Source organism: Rattus rattus, chromosome 2, assembly GCF_011064425.1.
Source record: "Rattus rattus isolate New Zealand chromosome 2, Rrattus_CSIRO_v1, whole genome shotgun sequence".
In the NCBI taxonomy this organism is placed as follows: domain Eukaryota; kingdom Metazoa; phylum Chordata; class Mammalia; order Rodentia; family Muridae; genus Rattus; species Rattus rattus.
The window spans coordinates 120,932,946-120,947,570 of record NC_046155.1 but is presented as its reverse complement, the minus strand read 5'-3'; the positions used below and the strand labels follow the sequence as shown (position 1 = coordinate 120,947,570).

Here is a 14,625-nt window from a genome sequence, read left to right as displayed (position 1 = left end):
GTCCTTCATACTTCATGTCTGTGTTTGCTCTTCTCTGTGTCTCTCTGGCTTTCAAGTCACACCGTATTGTGGCTAGGGAAGTCACTGGAGTCAGACATGAGCATTGGCCTTTTCTCCCTCCAGCCTTATGATGTTGGGATAACTTAATCTTTGTAGGCATCAGTTTCCCTACCTGTAAAATGGGCGATTGTGGTGTCTTTCTCCCGGGGCCTAGGAAGGAGTAAATGGATTAGTCTTTGTGAAGAGCGGAACTTCGTGCGTACTTGCTTGCAGTTCTTTCGTGATTTTGGAGCCTTGTTTTTGTGCTTCCTACTTTCCTTGGTTCCCGTGTTCCTGGCCATGGCTCTGTGTCTGGAAGAAAGGTCATGACCATTTGCTGTGCTGTCTCGCTCTAAAGCCTTCTCAGTTAGGTCATTGGTCATAGCAGTGACACCTGTCCTGTCAGCACTGCCCAAGAGCGTGTTGTGGGATAAAGGGTAAAAGCAACTTGAGTTGGCTGTAGTCAGAAGAAACCTGTCGTCGGTGCCAGTGAGAGCCCCGGGTCTGTGCCTCCCCACAGCCAGTTTGTGAGAACATCCAAGACCACGGATCATGGCAGACATGTTAATTAAAAAAATTGCCCTTTTCCCTAAAGACTTTAAGTGCAGAGAAGGAAAGCTGGACTGTTTTATGTTTCCATTAAAATAGATTCTTGTCCAGGCATGGCGGCACATGCCCTACTGCCAGCGCTTGGGAGGGTGCAGGTAAGAGGAGTGTTGTGAGTTCAACACCCGTCAGGGCTGCTGTGGAGACCCTGTCTCCAAACCACAAGAAGAAGGGGTTCTTTCTCCTCCTTTAAAACCTCACCTAAGTCCAATTCTTTTCAGCTTTTAGGTTACTTTGAATACAAGATCAGATCTGATTGGCCCACCTGTACACCTCTTCAAGGAAAGCCGGTCTTCTCCGTGAGAGGAGTCAGCGACATAGGTATGCACCACAGAGACTTATCTTGGCTTTGCCTCACTCCCAAGTATTAAAGCAAACAAGGCCTGGTCGCTGGGAGGGAAGGTGCTTTTGATGAGTTGCTAGACTTGAGCAGCAAGGAGACTGGGAAAACCAGCATGGCCAGCCTCGGTTCTCCCTCCCACAAGGACAGAGGAACAGTTTAAGGTTTCTTCCATTTCCCCAGCACAAAGCTAGTGAAGCTGTGGGTTCACTTCTGCCTTTTTTTTTTAAGACACGGTTTCAGGGACGGGCATGGTGACGCACACCATTAATCCCAGGCAGAGGCAGGTGGATCTCTGAGTCATCTTGGACTACAACGGGAGTTTTAGGACAGCAGGGACCATGCCTCAAAACAACAATAAAACCAAAAGAAACCCAAATTAGATCAGAGACGTCTTTTAAATCTATTATTATTATCATTATCATTATTATTATAGAGACTCATGTGTTCCAAGCTGGCCTTGAATGTGGGTGTCGTGGAGGAACAAACTTAACTTTTTAAGCTCGTTTAGAGCATTTCTTCTATGTGTGGCTGTGCTCATGGCATCTCATGAGTGAGAGCCAGGGGCCACTTTGCTGGTATTGGTCATTTTTTTTTTCCTTCCACCATGCGTGGAAGGATCAAACTCAGGTCATCAGACTTAGCAGCAAGCACCTTACCCACTGAACTATCTTGCTGGCCCTCTGAGAAGTTTACAGAAGGCCATGTAAGAGGCTGTGACCTTTGTTCTATTTCTCACCAAACTGGAGACCTTACCAGAGATTTCCCAAAATGTGTCTGGTCCTGTGTCTGTGTCAGTCAGAGGAGTCTCCAGGGCCCCTCTGGTTCCTTTAGGGCTCAGGAGGCTCCAGTCTATTATACACATTTTGGAGATTTTTTTTTTCACCCTACCCATTTTGTCTTCGTAATTGGCTACCAGGGTTCTCGTAACTGCTTTTAGCAGCGGCTACTTGAAATCATTCCAGAGAAAGCAGTTACCATAGTTACTGGAGCTATGAGAATTGCATTTTCTCTTTTTGTTAGTTTTGTGCTCACCTTCCCCCATTTCACTGTGAGACAGGGAGGGCATCATATGCCTCAGTGTGGCCTCGAACTCCTGATCCAGGCATATCACCATGCCTGGCTAGTTAGCCTAATTCTTAAGGCCACCGCTGATGTTCTGCTGTTGTGTAGAGCAGCAAAGAAAATACTAGATAATGTTGATGATGTTTGGTTTTATGTGTCTGAAGTGAATGCTTTGTATACAAGAGAATGCTTACCTCAAAATGTGAAATATGAAGACAGTTTGAGGGAAATTAGATATATGTATATATTTTCTGTAAAATGTTGGCCCAGTGGTTGAATTTGGTCTGTCCTTGGCCCAATTTCTGACCGATAGCTGCATTCTGGTACCTCCTGGAAGGAAGATAAAAGGTTGTTTTAATTGATTAGCTCCATTTCACATTGCCTCAAAGCCTTGGGAGCCAGGGCTGCTATGACCCGAGCCAAGGCTGAGAGGAACCTCAGAGCCTTGGACTCCGTGGAACAAACGGATGAGTGCGGCCAAGGCAGCTTTCTCTCGCCCCACTCCGAAAATAGAGATGTGGGCCCAGCACGCAGTACAGCTTTACTGATGGCCCCCATGGTCCCACGTGGCTGTCCAAGGCTGGAAACAACACTTAACACACCTGGTGCTCCAGGTGCCATTAAGTCTACAGGGACTTAAGTGGCTTGTTCAGAGGCATCAGAGCACTACACCCAGCCCTCCCTAACTTCCTTGCTTTCCCCCACTCTCAAAAAGACTCTCTTATTGCACATGTTCCGGTTTGTTCTGAACTGCTCATGGGATTACAGGAAGAACATAGTACCTCCTGAGTCAGCACTTTAGGACCGGTTTCCTAGTGATGGGTACTGGCTGTGCGAAAGTGCCGGTCGCCGGTGGTGGGAGTCTGTGGAGTCTGTAGGTGTGTGGGGGGCCTTGCAGAGTGGGTCATGCCTGTGCAGTGAGATGGGCCCCGCCCTTCGTGCCCCAGCCTTGTTTGTGAACCCAGGCCTGTGCCCTTGCTTCCTAGAATCAAGATGAATGCCATGTTGGAGACCCCCGAGCTCCCCGCCGTGTTTGACGGGGTGAAGCTGGCTGCCGTAGCTGCCGTTCTCTACGTCATCGTGCGGTGTTTGAACCTGAAGAGCCCTACTGCCCCTCCTGACCTCTACTTCCAGGACTCCGGGCTCTCACGTTTCCTGCTCAAATCCTGTCCTCTTCTGACCAAAGAGTGAGTTCACTGCTCTGCCTGTCCCCACCTGCTGTTTGACAGTGGCTTTGTGTGGCATTCAAAGAACCTTCTCGGCCTAGGGTTATCGCTGAGGGGGGGAGGGGTCGCTTGGCATCCATGGTTCTAGTCTCAGCAGTGCAGAACGAGCAAGCAAGCAAGCAAACAAAATGGATCTCATATTGTATCTGTAAGGCATAGATGAGAAATGGCCACTTTGGTGTTAAAAACAGTCTGGGTAGCCGGCTAGTGTTTAAATAATGAACGGTGGAAGAAAGAATCATATCCTTGTAGCTTGGAAACATTCTGTTCTTCACAGCATGGTGTCATCATCATCATCATCCATGACAAGGACTTTGCAGAAAACAGTAGACATTTTTAGGTAGATACAAAACCTTGGAGGATATTTTAACTCTTATCACTCTGAGGACAGATGCCATCCTCATCCAGAGCTATTAGTGAGAACCACAAAGGCTTTGTCATGGGGTCTTGTTTATCCCCTAAAAAGTGTCTAGAGTACTAACCAAAAGAACACATTTGAAGGGGGTGCCCCCTCTGATCCGTGGGCCACACCTGCATTTTGGAGGCGGGTGGCATGCCTCTGAGAGGAGAAAGCAGGAGACGTAGAAAAACTGTGATCGATCCATCAGGACTCATAGCCTGTCTCCAGGAGAGGCAGTGTTAAATTTCCTACCCACTCAGGTTAACTGGGTCTTCCTTTGGGAAGCATTCCATGCCCTCTTTTTAGTCGATCAACTCCCGGTATCCCTTTGTGTGTCTCAGAACTTGCTCCATTCACCCCACTGAGCCCCAAGGGCTATGACTGTGCAGGGAGGTGTCCTCCTTAAACTGTCTCCCGAGCATGTGTCTAGCAAGTCTCTAGCACTTGGTTGGGAAGAGCAGAAACCTCCCGGTCCACTCTCTTTTGGGAAGTCAGTGACTTTGAGCACATGATTGTCTCCTAGAGCAGACAGAGCAGAAGAGGGGTCTGAGAGTCGAGTGTTTGATTTGTTCATTCCGGTCATTTGGTTAATTTTTCAGAGGCCAGTAGCCAAGGCAGAGGACCTTCCACGTGGTCCTTGGGTGTTAGGGGTGGTCCAGCACAGGGTCTTATAGCCATGGTTATGATGGTGTGGCTTTAGATCTAGAGGGATGCTGCTTAATAGTCATTCAGAGGTGTGCATAACATAAATGTCATCCTATTTGTGTTTAAAACTACCCTGTCCATCACACCAGGTACCATCACTAAGGATATGGTGTTCTTATTACACGATCTTTGCGGTTGAAGTCTACTCTGTAAAGGGAATGCACAGGAACTGTGTTCTGAAAATTGTCCAACATTTCATGTGCTTTGAATCTTTCTCCTAGGTTTCATTTGAGTAACTCACTAGTTTAGACTAGCTGGTGACATTTACACATACTTTCAGACACAGCGCCTCAATCATCTCATTTGTGGAGAGCTTTTGAAAACCAAATTTATGCTGGCAGGTAGTGGCCCATGCCTTTGATCCCCAAGGTCAGCCTGGTCTACAGAGTAAGTTCCAAGGACAGCCAGGGCTACACAGAGAAACTCTTGTCTTAAGGGGTGAGGTGGGGAAGGAAGGAAGGAAGGAAGGAAGGAAGGAAGGAAGGAAGGAAGGAAGGAAGGCAGGCAGGCAGGCAGGCAGGCAGGCAGGCAGTCCGGCCAAATTTATTAGTTAAATTTCTGATCACCAATACTTGACTGGAAGGAACTTAGGGAAGGAGTTTACTTGGCCCTACAGTTGAGAGGGTCCAGTCCATCCTGGTGAGGACGGCCCTGGGGGTGGGAACAGCTTAAGGCTGGAGCAGTAGTTTGAGGTGCCTGGTGTCTGCAGTCAGGAAGCCAGAGCCAGGACCCAGACTGCCCCAGCAGCCCTATGTCTGCTATCTAGACCTCATGTCCAGAAGGTTCCACACCCAGCCAGAAGAGCACCACTCCCGACTGTCTAAATAAATGAGTCTGGGAGGGGGAGTCTCTTCTCTTTCAAAACCATAACACCAAAGTATTTAAAACCCTATCAATTTATATGAGTACAAATATGTGTTTGTGCTCAGCACTGATGCCTGAGGAGTTAGACCCGTGGCTCTCAACCTTTCCAGTGCTGTGGGCCTTTGATACAGTTCACCATGTTGTGGTGACCCCAACCATAAAATTATTTCATTTGTACTTCAAAACTGTGATTTTGCTACTGTTACGAATCATAGTGTAAATATTTTTAGAGATTGAGGCTTACCAAAGGGGTTGTGACCACAGGTTGGGAATGGTTAGATTAGCGGGAAGAGCCATGGGAGCTTTGCCCTTCCTTGCTCAGGCTCCAGAAAGATACTACCAAGGATTGATTTTGTCCTGTTTGTGCAAGGCATAAATAAAGCTGCTTCTGACAGGTCTTACCTCCTTATCTTACTTTTCTTTTAAAATTAACCCAAGCGATTGAGGTCCTTCCATCTCCCTTGACTTCCTTCATTTCCTGGTTCACATCCCTGCAGGAGCCTGCGGTGTTGACCTTGGGACTGCAGGAGCCTGTGGTGTTGACCTTGGGACAGCTGTTGAGGGATTGCCTCCTGGTGTGGTAGAAGGGGCCCTGGTCTGTTCTTACGGGGCATCAGCCTGAGCTCATGGCATCAGCACAGAGCTCCCTATTACTGACCAGTGTCCAGACCGTCTGCCAGCACAGACTGCTTTAGGAGGGTGCAGGATGCCTAGGTTAAAGGCAGGGCCGATATTTGTCTAGGAGTTAGCCTTGACTTGAAAAGGTAGACGGGAAAGACAAGTTCTCCAGGAAGCACCTACGTCCAAGACCTTTCTCTTGGTTACAGAAGCATCCCCTTCCAGAGTAGGTTGGAACATTGTTTAAGGAGTGTAATTCTGAACACACAAACTCCCTCTAACTTGAATGTGACAAATGATTTGGGACCAAGGAATTCAGTTCCCCTTAGGTTTTGGGTTTTTGTTGTTGTTGTTTTGTTTTGTTTTTTAACCAGTGTCTTCCTTCTGATTGCATTCTGGTCTGTGTTCATGCCATTTTAGCCAACTGATCTCACACAGATTTGTCCATGTGTGGCATTCAGCACCTCTCAGATGTGTCCTGCCATCAGACCCTCTCAATGACATGGAGGACAAACTCATTTTTCCTGTCATCTTTAAGGACTGGGAAGCTGGGCATGAGACTAAGCCAGGCTAACAGTTGAGAGTGGGTCCCTTCTTGTCCCTGGGGAGAAGTGGAGAAGGAGTGTTCTCAGGGTAAAGGGGAGAGCAGAACAGCAGGAGGCTAGCCCAGGGGAGGGTTGGGGTTGTTAGCAGAGTCCCCCCACCAGTGGCCTTCAGTTCCTGCGTGTCTATTTCTAATCTTTCTGGTGGAAGCTGCCATCCTCTGATGATCTTTCCCTGAGGCACATTTCCGGAATGGCTTCACTTGTGTTTGAAGCCGAGGGTGGGTAGGAAATGGCTATTGTGGGTAAAAAACTTCTCCTGGGACTTTGAAGATTTTTTTCATAGGAGGAAGCCATCCCCAGGCTCCACAAACAGTCGCCTCTGCTGGAAGGTGCAGGTAGCTCGTTCACAGTGCCAGCATCGCCCAGTAGCCGACTCTGGCAGCTGCTTAGGACTATCCCGCACATCCAAACAGAGCCTCTTACCCAGATAGGCAAGGAGCAGATGAAAGGCGGGCATTCAAAGTAAAGAGTCAGAGGGTTTCTCCTCCTCTTAGCATTAGAGTCAGCTTCTAAGTCTGATTTAAATAATTGACCTGAAGGTACATCACAGAGGCTCCTGTGATGTTTGGAGGAGGGCTGCTAGCCGGGATGATGCATCTCCTATTCACTTAGCAACGTGTGGTCAATATTTACCTAGCAATTCAAGTAGTGTTTGCTTTTAGTGAAACAAGCAGGCCAAAGCTCAGTGAGGAGCAATGAGAAGACTCTGGAGGGTGATGGAGATCTCCATTTTCCTCAGAATAAAAAATTCAGAGAACAAAGCACACAAAAACATCCATAATTCTTCTAATCTAATTGCTGTTTGAATGAGCGTCTCTGGGCTCTTGTGTATATTTGCCCTCAACTAAATCAGGATGATATAATTTCTCTGTCAGTCTGTCCATCTGTTTCTCCCTTCCTCGCCCACCCACAGTGTGTGTGTGTGTGTGTGTGTGTGTGTGTGTGTGTGTGTGTGTGTGCACATGTGTGTGTGTGCGCGCACGTGCGCGGGCATGTTGCGGTGGAATTGACCTCTATGTGCTAGGCAAGTCCTTTACCACTGAGCCAGAGACATACATCGTGGTCCCAAATGGTAACTTGTTTAAACTGTGGCACTGCCATGCTGTTACCTACCCTCTGGCTTGTGGGTAAGTTTTCTTGTCTATCATTAAGCTAAATCCTTGGTTTATGAGCCTGGGTCTGATACTACCAGCTCACGCTGGCCTTGAACCTAACGTGTACCCCCGTGTTCACTATCTCGCACCATCCTTCCAAGTGCTCAGATTATAAGGATATAAAGAAATGTAAACTAGGGTTCAAGCCTCGGTCCAGGGACCCCAGACAAAGTGTAGCCCCTCTCAGCGTACTTCCTTCTACTCCCAGGGACCAGGCAGACCTCCTCTCTCTCTCACTCCTTAGCATGAACCTCCTGTGGTCCTGGCACCCCTGCTCTCAGTCCCCAGAAAACAGAATATGCCGGAGACAGAGGACAGCCCTGTGTCCAAGGGGAATAGGGAAGCTAGGCAAAGTTTCTTAGACTCTGGTGCAGTTTAAGATTTTGTTATGAGTTATTTTAGTGGGCTGGGGAGAATGTAGCACAAGGAAATATGCTAAGCAGGGGGAGGAGGAGGCTTCATCTGTCTGTCTGTCCTCTCTGACCCCTGCTGTGGAGCAAGCAGACACTGTTTCTCCTTTTAGTACTTTAGGGGTAACCGTTTGCATGTAGTAAAGTATACAGACCCTGAGTCTACAGCGCAGTACCCTCGTGTTCGGCTTATAAGCACCACTCCCTTGAGCTTTTATGAGAGTGTCCCACATTGCCTCCCTGCCTCTGACCCACCCAGTTGTCATAATAGTACTCGGGTTGGCTTCCTCAAGCCGGTCATCACTCAAGCCCAAACTTACTTGTCCATCCTCATCTCTCACAACACTCTCGCAACACTCTCGTAGCCCAGGAAGGGCCTGCCCACAAGACTGTCATCCACCATCTTGGGATGAGTGTGTGTGAAAGGTGTGTGTGTCTGTGGGTGTGTGTGTGTCTGTGTGTCTGTGTGTGTGTCTGTGGGTGTGTGTGTGTCTGTGTGTGTGTATGTGTGTGTGTGTGTGCACGTGTGTGCGCACGAACGTGCTTATACTCTTGCTTCTCTGTGCATATGGAGGCCAAATGTCAATATCCAGTGTCTTCCTTGGTCACTCTCCACCTTTATTTTTTGAGACTGATGTCTTGCTGAATCTGGAGTTTTATCAATTTAGCTAGGCTGCTTGACCAACAATCACTAGAATCAACTGGTCCTGGTCCCTCACTGCATGCCCCACCCCAACCCCAACCCCACCCCTACCCCTAATGGGTTATGGCCGCTTCCATGATTTGGCTTTTATGTGGATGTAGGGAATCCAAACTGAAGTCCTTAGGCTTGTACGACAGGCTCTTTACCCACTGAGTCGCCTCCCTATTATATATTATAACTATATAATATATTAACTAAATAACTATTATTATAACTATTTATAACTAAATAAACCAAAATAACTCTTATAACAAAATCATAAACTGTATCAGAGTCCAAAAAAGAAAGCCCGTTCTTATCTTACCCACTCCCTTTTTAGCCAGAATGAGCCCTTCCCCTGTCCAGCAGACAGCTTCTGTCTCCATTGGGTGCCTCTCATCTGCTTTGTGAGAATTTGCAGAGCCTTCATCTCTCTGCTGGAGGCTATGCACCCCAGATAGAGTGCTACATGCCTGACAAGACAGAGCCGGACTCCTGGGGTTTCTCAGCCTTAAGTCTGGTTCATTCTGTCTTTCATTTTACCCATAAGCAAGTGTAGGTGAGAGATGTTTAGATTTTGGCAAATGCCATCTGTGTTAGCCAAGAGAAGCCAACAAACTTCATTAGCTCCAGTCGGTTCAGCGACCCCCGGTGGGGTCAGTTGTCCCTTTAGCACTGACAAAGCTGTTTGTCAAGAACGCCCTGACCTGTCTCTGGAAGATGTGTTTTGTTAAATGAGTTCTCTGGTCTTAAATTAGTCGGGGAAACCCCAGATGCCTAATTGTTCCCAGGCTCTCCCTGGGGCCCTGGCTGGTCTCTGCTGGCAGGTGCTGTTGGAAAGTGAACAGGGGCAGCAGGTGGCACTTATTGTTACAATGTGTACCTTTCCCTGTGGGAAGCCAGGCTGTGCCTTCTCACTTACTGGCGGGCATGTCTGTGCGTGCGTGTTCTAGCTGAAGATGAAGGGATTTAGGGGAAGCATGCCAGACAGACAGACAAGCGTGCAATAGAGCTGCTCTCTCCACTGGATGTAAGAGACAGCGAGGTTCCCCTTTCAGATCTAGTAAGGGAAGGCAATGTGACCAAGTCCTAGCCATGTGTATGGCTTCCTCAGAGACAAAAATAGAATGGCTTTCTCCTGCCACCAGCTGTCACCTGTGCTACCTAGAACTGAGTGTTATTATTCACAGTGGGTTTGAGAAATGCCCAAAACTTGACGTGATGTTCACACCCATTCTAACACCATGCCAAGCACAACAGTTGGCTGTCCTGCACCCTCATGTCCTCTCGGAACACTGCTTCGGGGAAGCCACATCACAGTCACAAGCCGACAGCCGAGGCCTGGTGGTTCTTCAGGAGATCACCTTGGGTCACCACTGGTTTTCCCCATTGCTCTCCCTCAGCAGAGCTCAGGCCCTGAGCAGCCAGGCTCCCACTGAATCATTCTCAGCCCTAGTTAGCCTGTGGTTTTAGTTCCTTGCCATGGTCATCTCGTTGCTGACTCTAAACATTAGAGGATCTCCTTCTTCGGACTTAGCTGTTGGCTGGGGATAGGGGGTGGGGGGCTCTTAAGTCAGTAAAGATGTTTACATTGTAGACATTTTGTAGAGGCACTTTTGAAAATTGATTTCATTGTCACTAGGACTGTGGCTACTCTCCTCCTACACACTCTCTTCATCAATATTCCTGATGAGGCAGAGAAAAACTGCTTTTCATTTTTCTCTCAAACAATATTGATTCTTAGTGGAGATTTCATTATCTGTGTCTGTCTGTCTGTCTGTCTACGTGAAGGTATGGTGGTCATGTACAAGTACCCAACAGAGGCCAAAAGAGGCCACCAGAGCCGTTAGAGCTGAAGTTACAGGCGCCTGAAAGCCTCCTCGGGGATGGTGCTGGGAACTGGACCTATGGAAGAACAGCGGGTGTTTACCACTCCAGCACCCTCGAGCCCTCAACCCCCTTTCTGTATTGTCATTTACATCTCCTCCTAAAAGAAAACAGCTCTTTTCCTTTACCCACCACAAAAAAAACCCTAGTTCTATATTATATATTTACTGTGTTTGATAGAAATATGCAAGATAAAGGCATTTTTGCCCTAGTGTGCCAAGGAACTTTTAAATAACTAGAAATACCTTACCAGAGCCCTGCACACACACACTGATTCAGATGTTCCTGATAGAGCACATGAAGTTCTTGTCTCTATCAAAAGAATGGAGGACTCTACTCTCTTGCAGTTTTCCTCCTGCCTGTTTTATAAGACCCTTTCTTTGCATTGCCAGTGCCAAAGCCAGGGCTAGCCTGCCGTCCCCTGTGCCAGCCTGCTACCCCTGGACTAGCCTGCCACCCCTATGCCAGCCTGTAAACCCTGGGCTAGTTACTCCTAGGTAAAGTTCTGCCACCAGCATAACTCATTTATGGGGTGTTAAAGCTGGAAAGAATTTCATTATCTTGGGCTTAAATTCCACTTAGTTCCCTCTTGTTCACCCACATTCCAGATCAGATTTAAATCCTTCCATCCTCTACTGAACACTAAAGCTTTGTCCTTTTCAGGGGATAAACTAATTGCCAGGAGTCTTTATTTCGTTGACCTGATTTTATCCATTCTAAGAGCTGTACAAATATTTCCATAGATGCTCTAAGAGGCTCTTCGGCGTCCCGATGTGCTTATTACTTAGCCCTTCAGAGCATTGTACCTAGAAAACTTGAAGATGAGACACTCAAGCCGTCTTTCTTGGCATTGAATGCTGATGGGCAGCCTTAGTTGAGGCTGCTTCACCTGAACATTGCTTCTACTCGCAGTTCAAAGAATTGTTATCACAACCATACTGTCAAGGCAAACAAAACAAACAAACAAACAAATTGACCCTGGCATATAGGCCATTGTTACAAGGCCAACCAGATGTCCTAGCTTGCCCAGGGTTGGCAGGTGTATAGCAGACATGGGCCTTTTATTTGAGATAGACTCACACTATGTAGCTTTGGTTGGCCTAGAACTTACTATGTAGACCAGGCTCGTCTTGACCTCACAGAGATCTACCTGCCTCTGGTTCCTTAGTGCTGGGACTAAAGGTGTGCACCAGAATGCCCAGTGACATGGGACTTCCTATGCTAATACTGAGGGAGTCTCAGACAAGCAGGATGTGTTGACCACACCATTTCTCACCGTCTGCGTCTGCCATATAGCGAGGCTGTTTGTTTTCTGAGTGAGTGAGTGAGTGAGTGAGTGAGTGAGTATGCATTTGAAGTTGATAATTACTTTGCCAGTAACTAGCTCATATTTTACTCTTGGATATTCATCCTCCTTCTCTATGTGTACCCTAATGTAGATATTTACCCCAGGAACAGGCTGGCCATGACAGGAAGGAGAGCACCACTATCCTTGAAGCATCTTACCTTGCTTGAGTCAATGAAGGAGCCTGCTGCAGAATTCACCTGTGTTCTCTACCTGAGATCCAGATCATAGCTTCTTGTAAAGATTCTATTCCTCCTTTCAGAAATTGCTGAAGCACAAAATATATAAAAAGGTTCAGAACTCAGAATTGGTCCCTCCATTTTATTTAAATAGGGGCCATGTCATTCATGCCAAAGCAACCAATGCCAGCTTTCCAAATGCATCCCTCTCCTACTTAATCCCTCCTCCTGATACCCTGTTCATCAAGCCTGAGTATGTATGTCAGGACTCCTCATACCTGAATGTGCACTTGGGAGGTAGAGGCAAGAGGATCAGGAGCTCAGGGTCAGCCACAGCCACATGAGCTCCTGCCTCAAAAGGGGGGAAATCAAAAGAAACATCTGCTACAGTGGATGCCTTTACTCTGTCAAACCCAATGCCAGGATGGGCCGGAGGGTCCTGCTCCTGCTGTAGGTTCCATTGCTAGGTTACCCTTCTCTCCCAGTCTTCCCAAGTGCTAGCCTCTATCTTGGATTCCTGGTCGTCCTTAACTCTCCTTTATTTACAGTGCTTTCTTTAAGCTTCATTTACAAGTCTTGCCTAGGACCACATCTACTTTTCTGGTCCTTTTCAATATGCATTTGCCTGAAAATTGCTCTGGTATCCAGAAGCAGACACAGGCCAGCTTTCTAGGAAGCCCTAAATTGCTAAACATAGACCTCTTCCACCAGCGACTTGTGTTCGATTGATGCCATGAATTTAGTAGTTACCAATTTTTATCTCCGTCTGTTCTCAGCGTCTCTCTCCTCGCTACAGTGGGTACTCTACTTCATACCACAAACTGCGTATAAGCAAGACAGACATCAACTCTGATAACATGTCCTAGAGGGTAAATAAGTATGATTTCCATATCTCCTGCCAGCATGTCATCGGTGATGATGAGGCTGAGCGTGCTCCCTTCAGTGTTTGCATTTTGAAGCCACAGAGAATGAAGTGGCCGGCATGGACCCCCGTGTCTTCTGCGATGGAAACCGCTTTCCTGTACACAGAGCCTTGGGGCAGGGATGGCTTTGAAATCTAAAGGTGGTGTAGTAACCACTCAGGGGATCTGTTCTCTATGGTTTGCAGGGAAATCCGTCCCTCCTCTAAACTCTGTCAAGTTTCTACTCACGTAGAGCATTTATACTCTCCAGGTTTGGATGAGGTATACCTAGGGACAGGTTACTGCTGGGTTAAGAAGGTTTTGTTCTTGTTTGTTTGTTTGTTTGTTTGTTGTTGTTGTTGTGGCCACTGAGTCTCCTCAGAGCTCTTCAGTTACCTATGGTGGCACCCTGCTGTGTCACAATTAAGTCATGGAGATGGGAGAGTCAGGCTTGTGAAACACCCTCACTCTCCACCCTGGCGAAGGGCTCTGGCTACTTAACTCCTGGGGATACCCATTCTGAAAGGTCGTGATCTGAAACATTTGGGGAACCTCTCCCAAGGTCGTGGCTGATGGGGAACCATCTATGGCTCCCCAGGAAGGAAGAGATTTCCTAACCACCTTGACTTCCTGTGACAAGCAACACTAAAATGACGTTCCAGCAGGCCCCTGGACTACTGTGCTCAGTTGAATCATACAAATTTGCTCGATGATTTCATACTATATGAAATGAAAGACTTCTAGTAAGCCTTTTATTTATATGTTCATTGAGTTTGTGTGTGTGTGTATGCACGCGTGTATGTATACATGTATGCACACATGCAAGTGCACACATACCATAGCACTCTTGTAAAGGTCAGAAGACAACTTACAGAAATCAGCTCTCTTATTCCACCGTGTCAGTTCCAGGGATTGAACTCGGGCTGCCAGGCTTGGCAGCAAGCACCTTTACCTCCTGAGCCATTTTGGTAGCCCCAAGTCTTTATTTTGTTTTTATTTGAAATTATCAGGCCATAATAGTGTGGGCTTTTCCTTCCTTGGTATCTATCCGGTAATCTACTCTTATGATCTGTCCACTCCACCTACACACCTCTGTTACATAATTCACTGAGGATGTTCCTTAGATCTACCTTCACAGTCCATCAGAGGTCCCTGCATCCCCTGAATCCCCTGCATTCCCTGCATTCCCTGCATCCCCTGCTTCCCCTGCATCCCCTGCATCCCCTGCTTCCCCTGCTTGCCCTGCATCCCCTGCATCCCCTGCTTGCCCTGCATCCCCTGCATCCCCTGCATTCCCTGCATCCCCTGCTTCCCTGGATCATCCCCTGGGATGATAGCCTCTATAGCCTCTGCGCTCTCTTTCGTCACCCCCACTCCCACTTCCTCTATATCTGACTCTTCTTTCCCCTGCTCCCTGCTACTGCTCTTATCTCTGGCCCTTCTCTAAGGGAAGGATGTAACAATACCTCTCTGAATGTGTCTTTTTCATCTCCAACTGTATTCTTTTTCTTCTGTTTGAAACAGTGTTTCACTATGGAGCCCAGACTGCCCTAGGACTCACTATGTGGCACAAACTGCCCTTGAACTTGGGGCAATCC

The 14,625-nt window shown here is 47.5% G+C and overlaps 1 protein-coding gene across 1 annotated transcript in view; it reads left to right on the top strand.

Moving 5' to 3' along the window:
* The first annotated feature begins 3,006 nt into the window (after positions 1 to 3,006).
* Positions 3,007 to 14,625, top strand: part of Abhd2 (abhydrolase domain containing 2, acylglycerol lipase) — a 57,623-nt gene continuing 46,004 nt past the window's right edge. Inside the window, exon 1 of the mRNA XM_032893386.1 lies at positions 3,007 to 3,237. Within this exon, the coding sequence (XP_032749277.1) occupies positions 3,044 to 3,237 (194 nt within the window). The 5' untranslated portion in view covers positions 3,007 to 3,043. The remainder of the gene's footprint in view (positions 3,238 to 14,625) is intronic.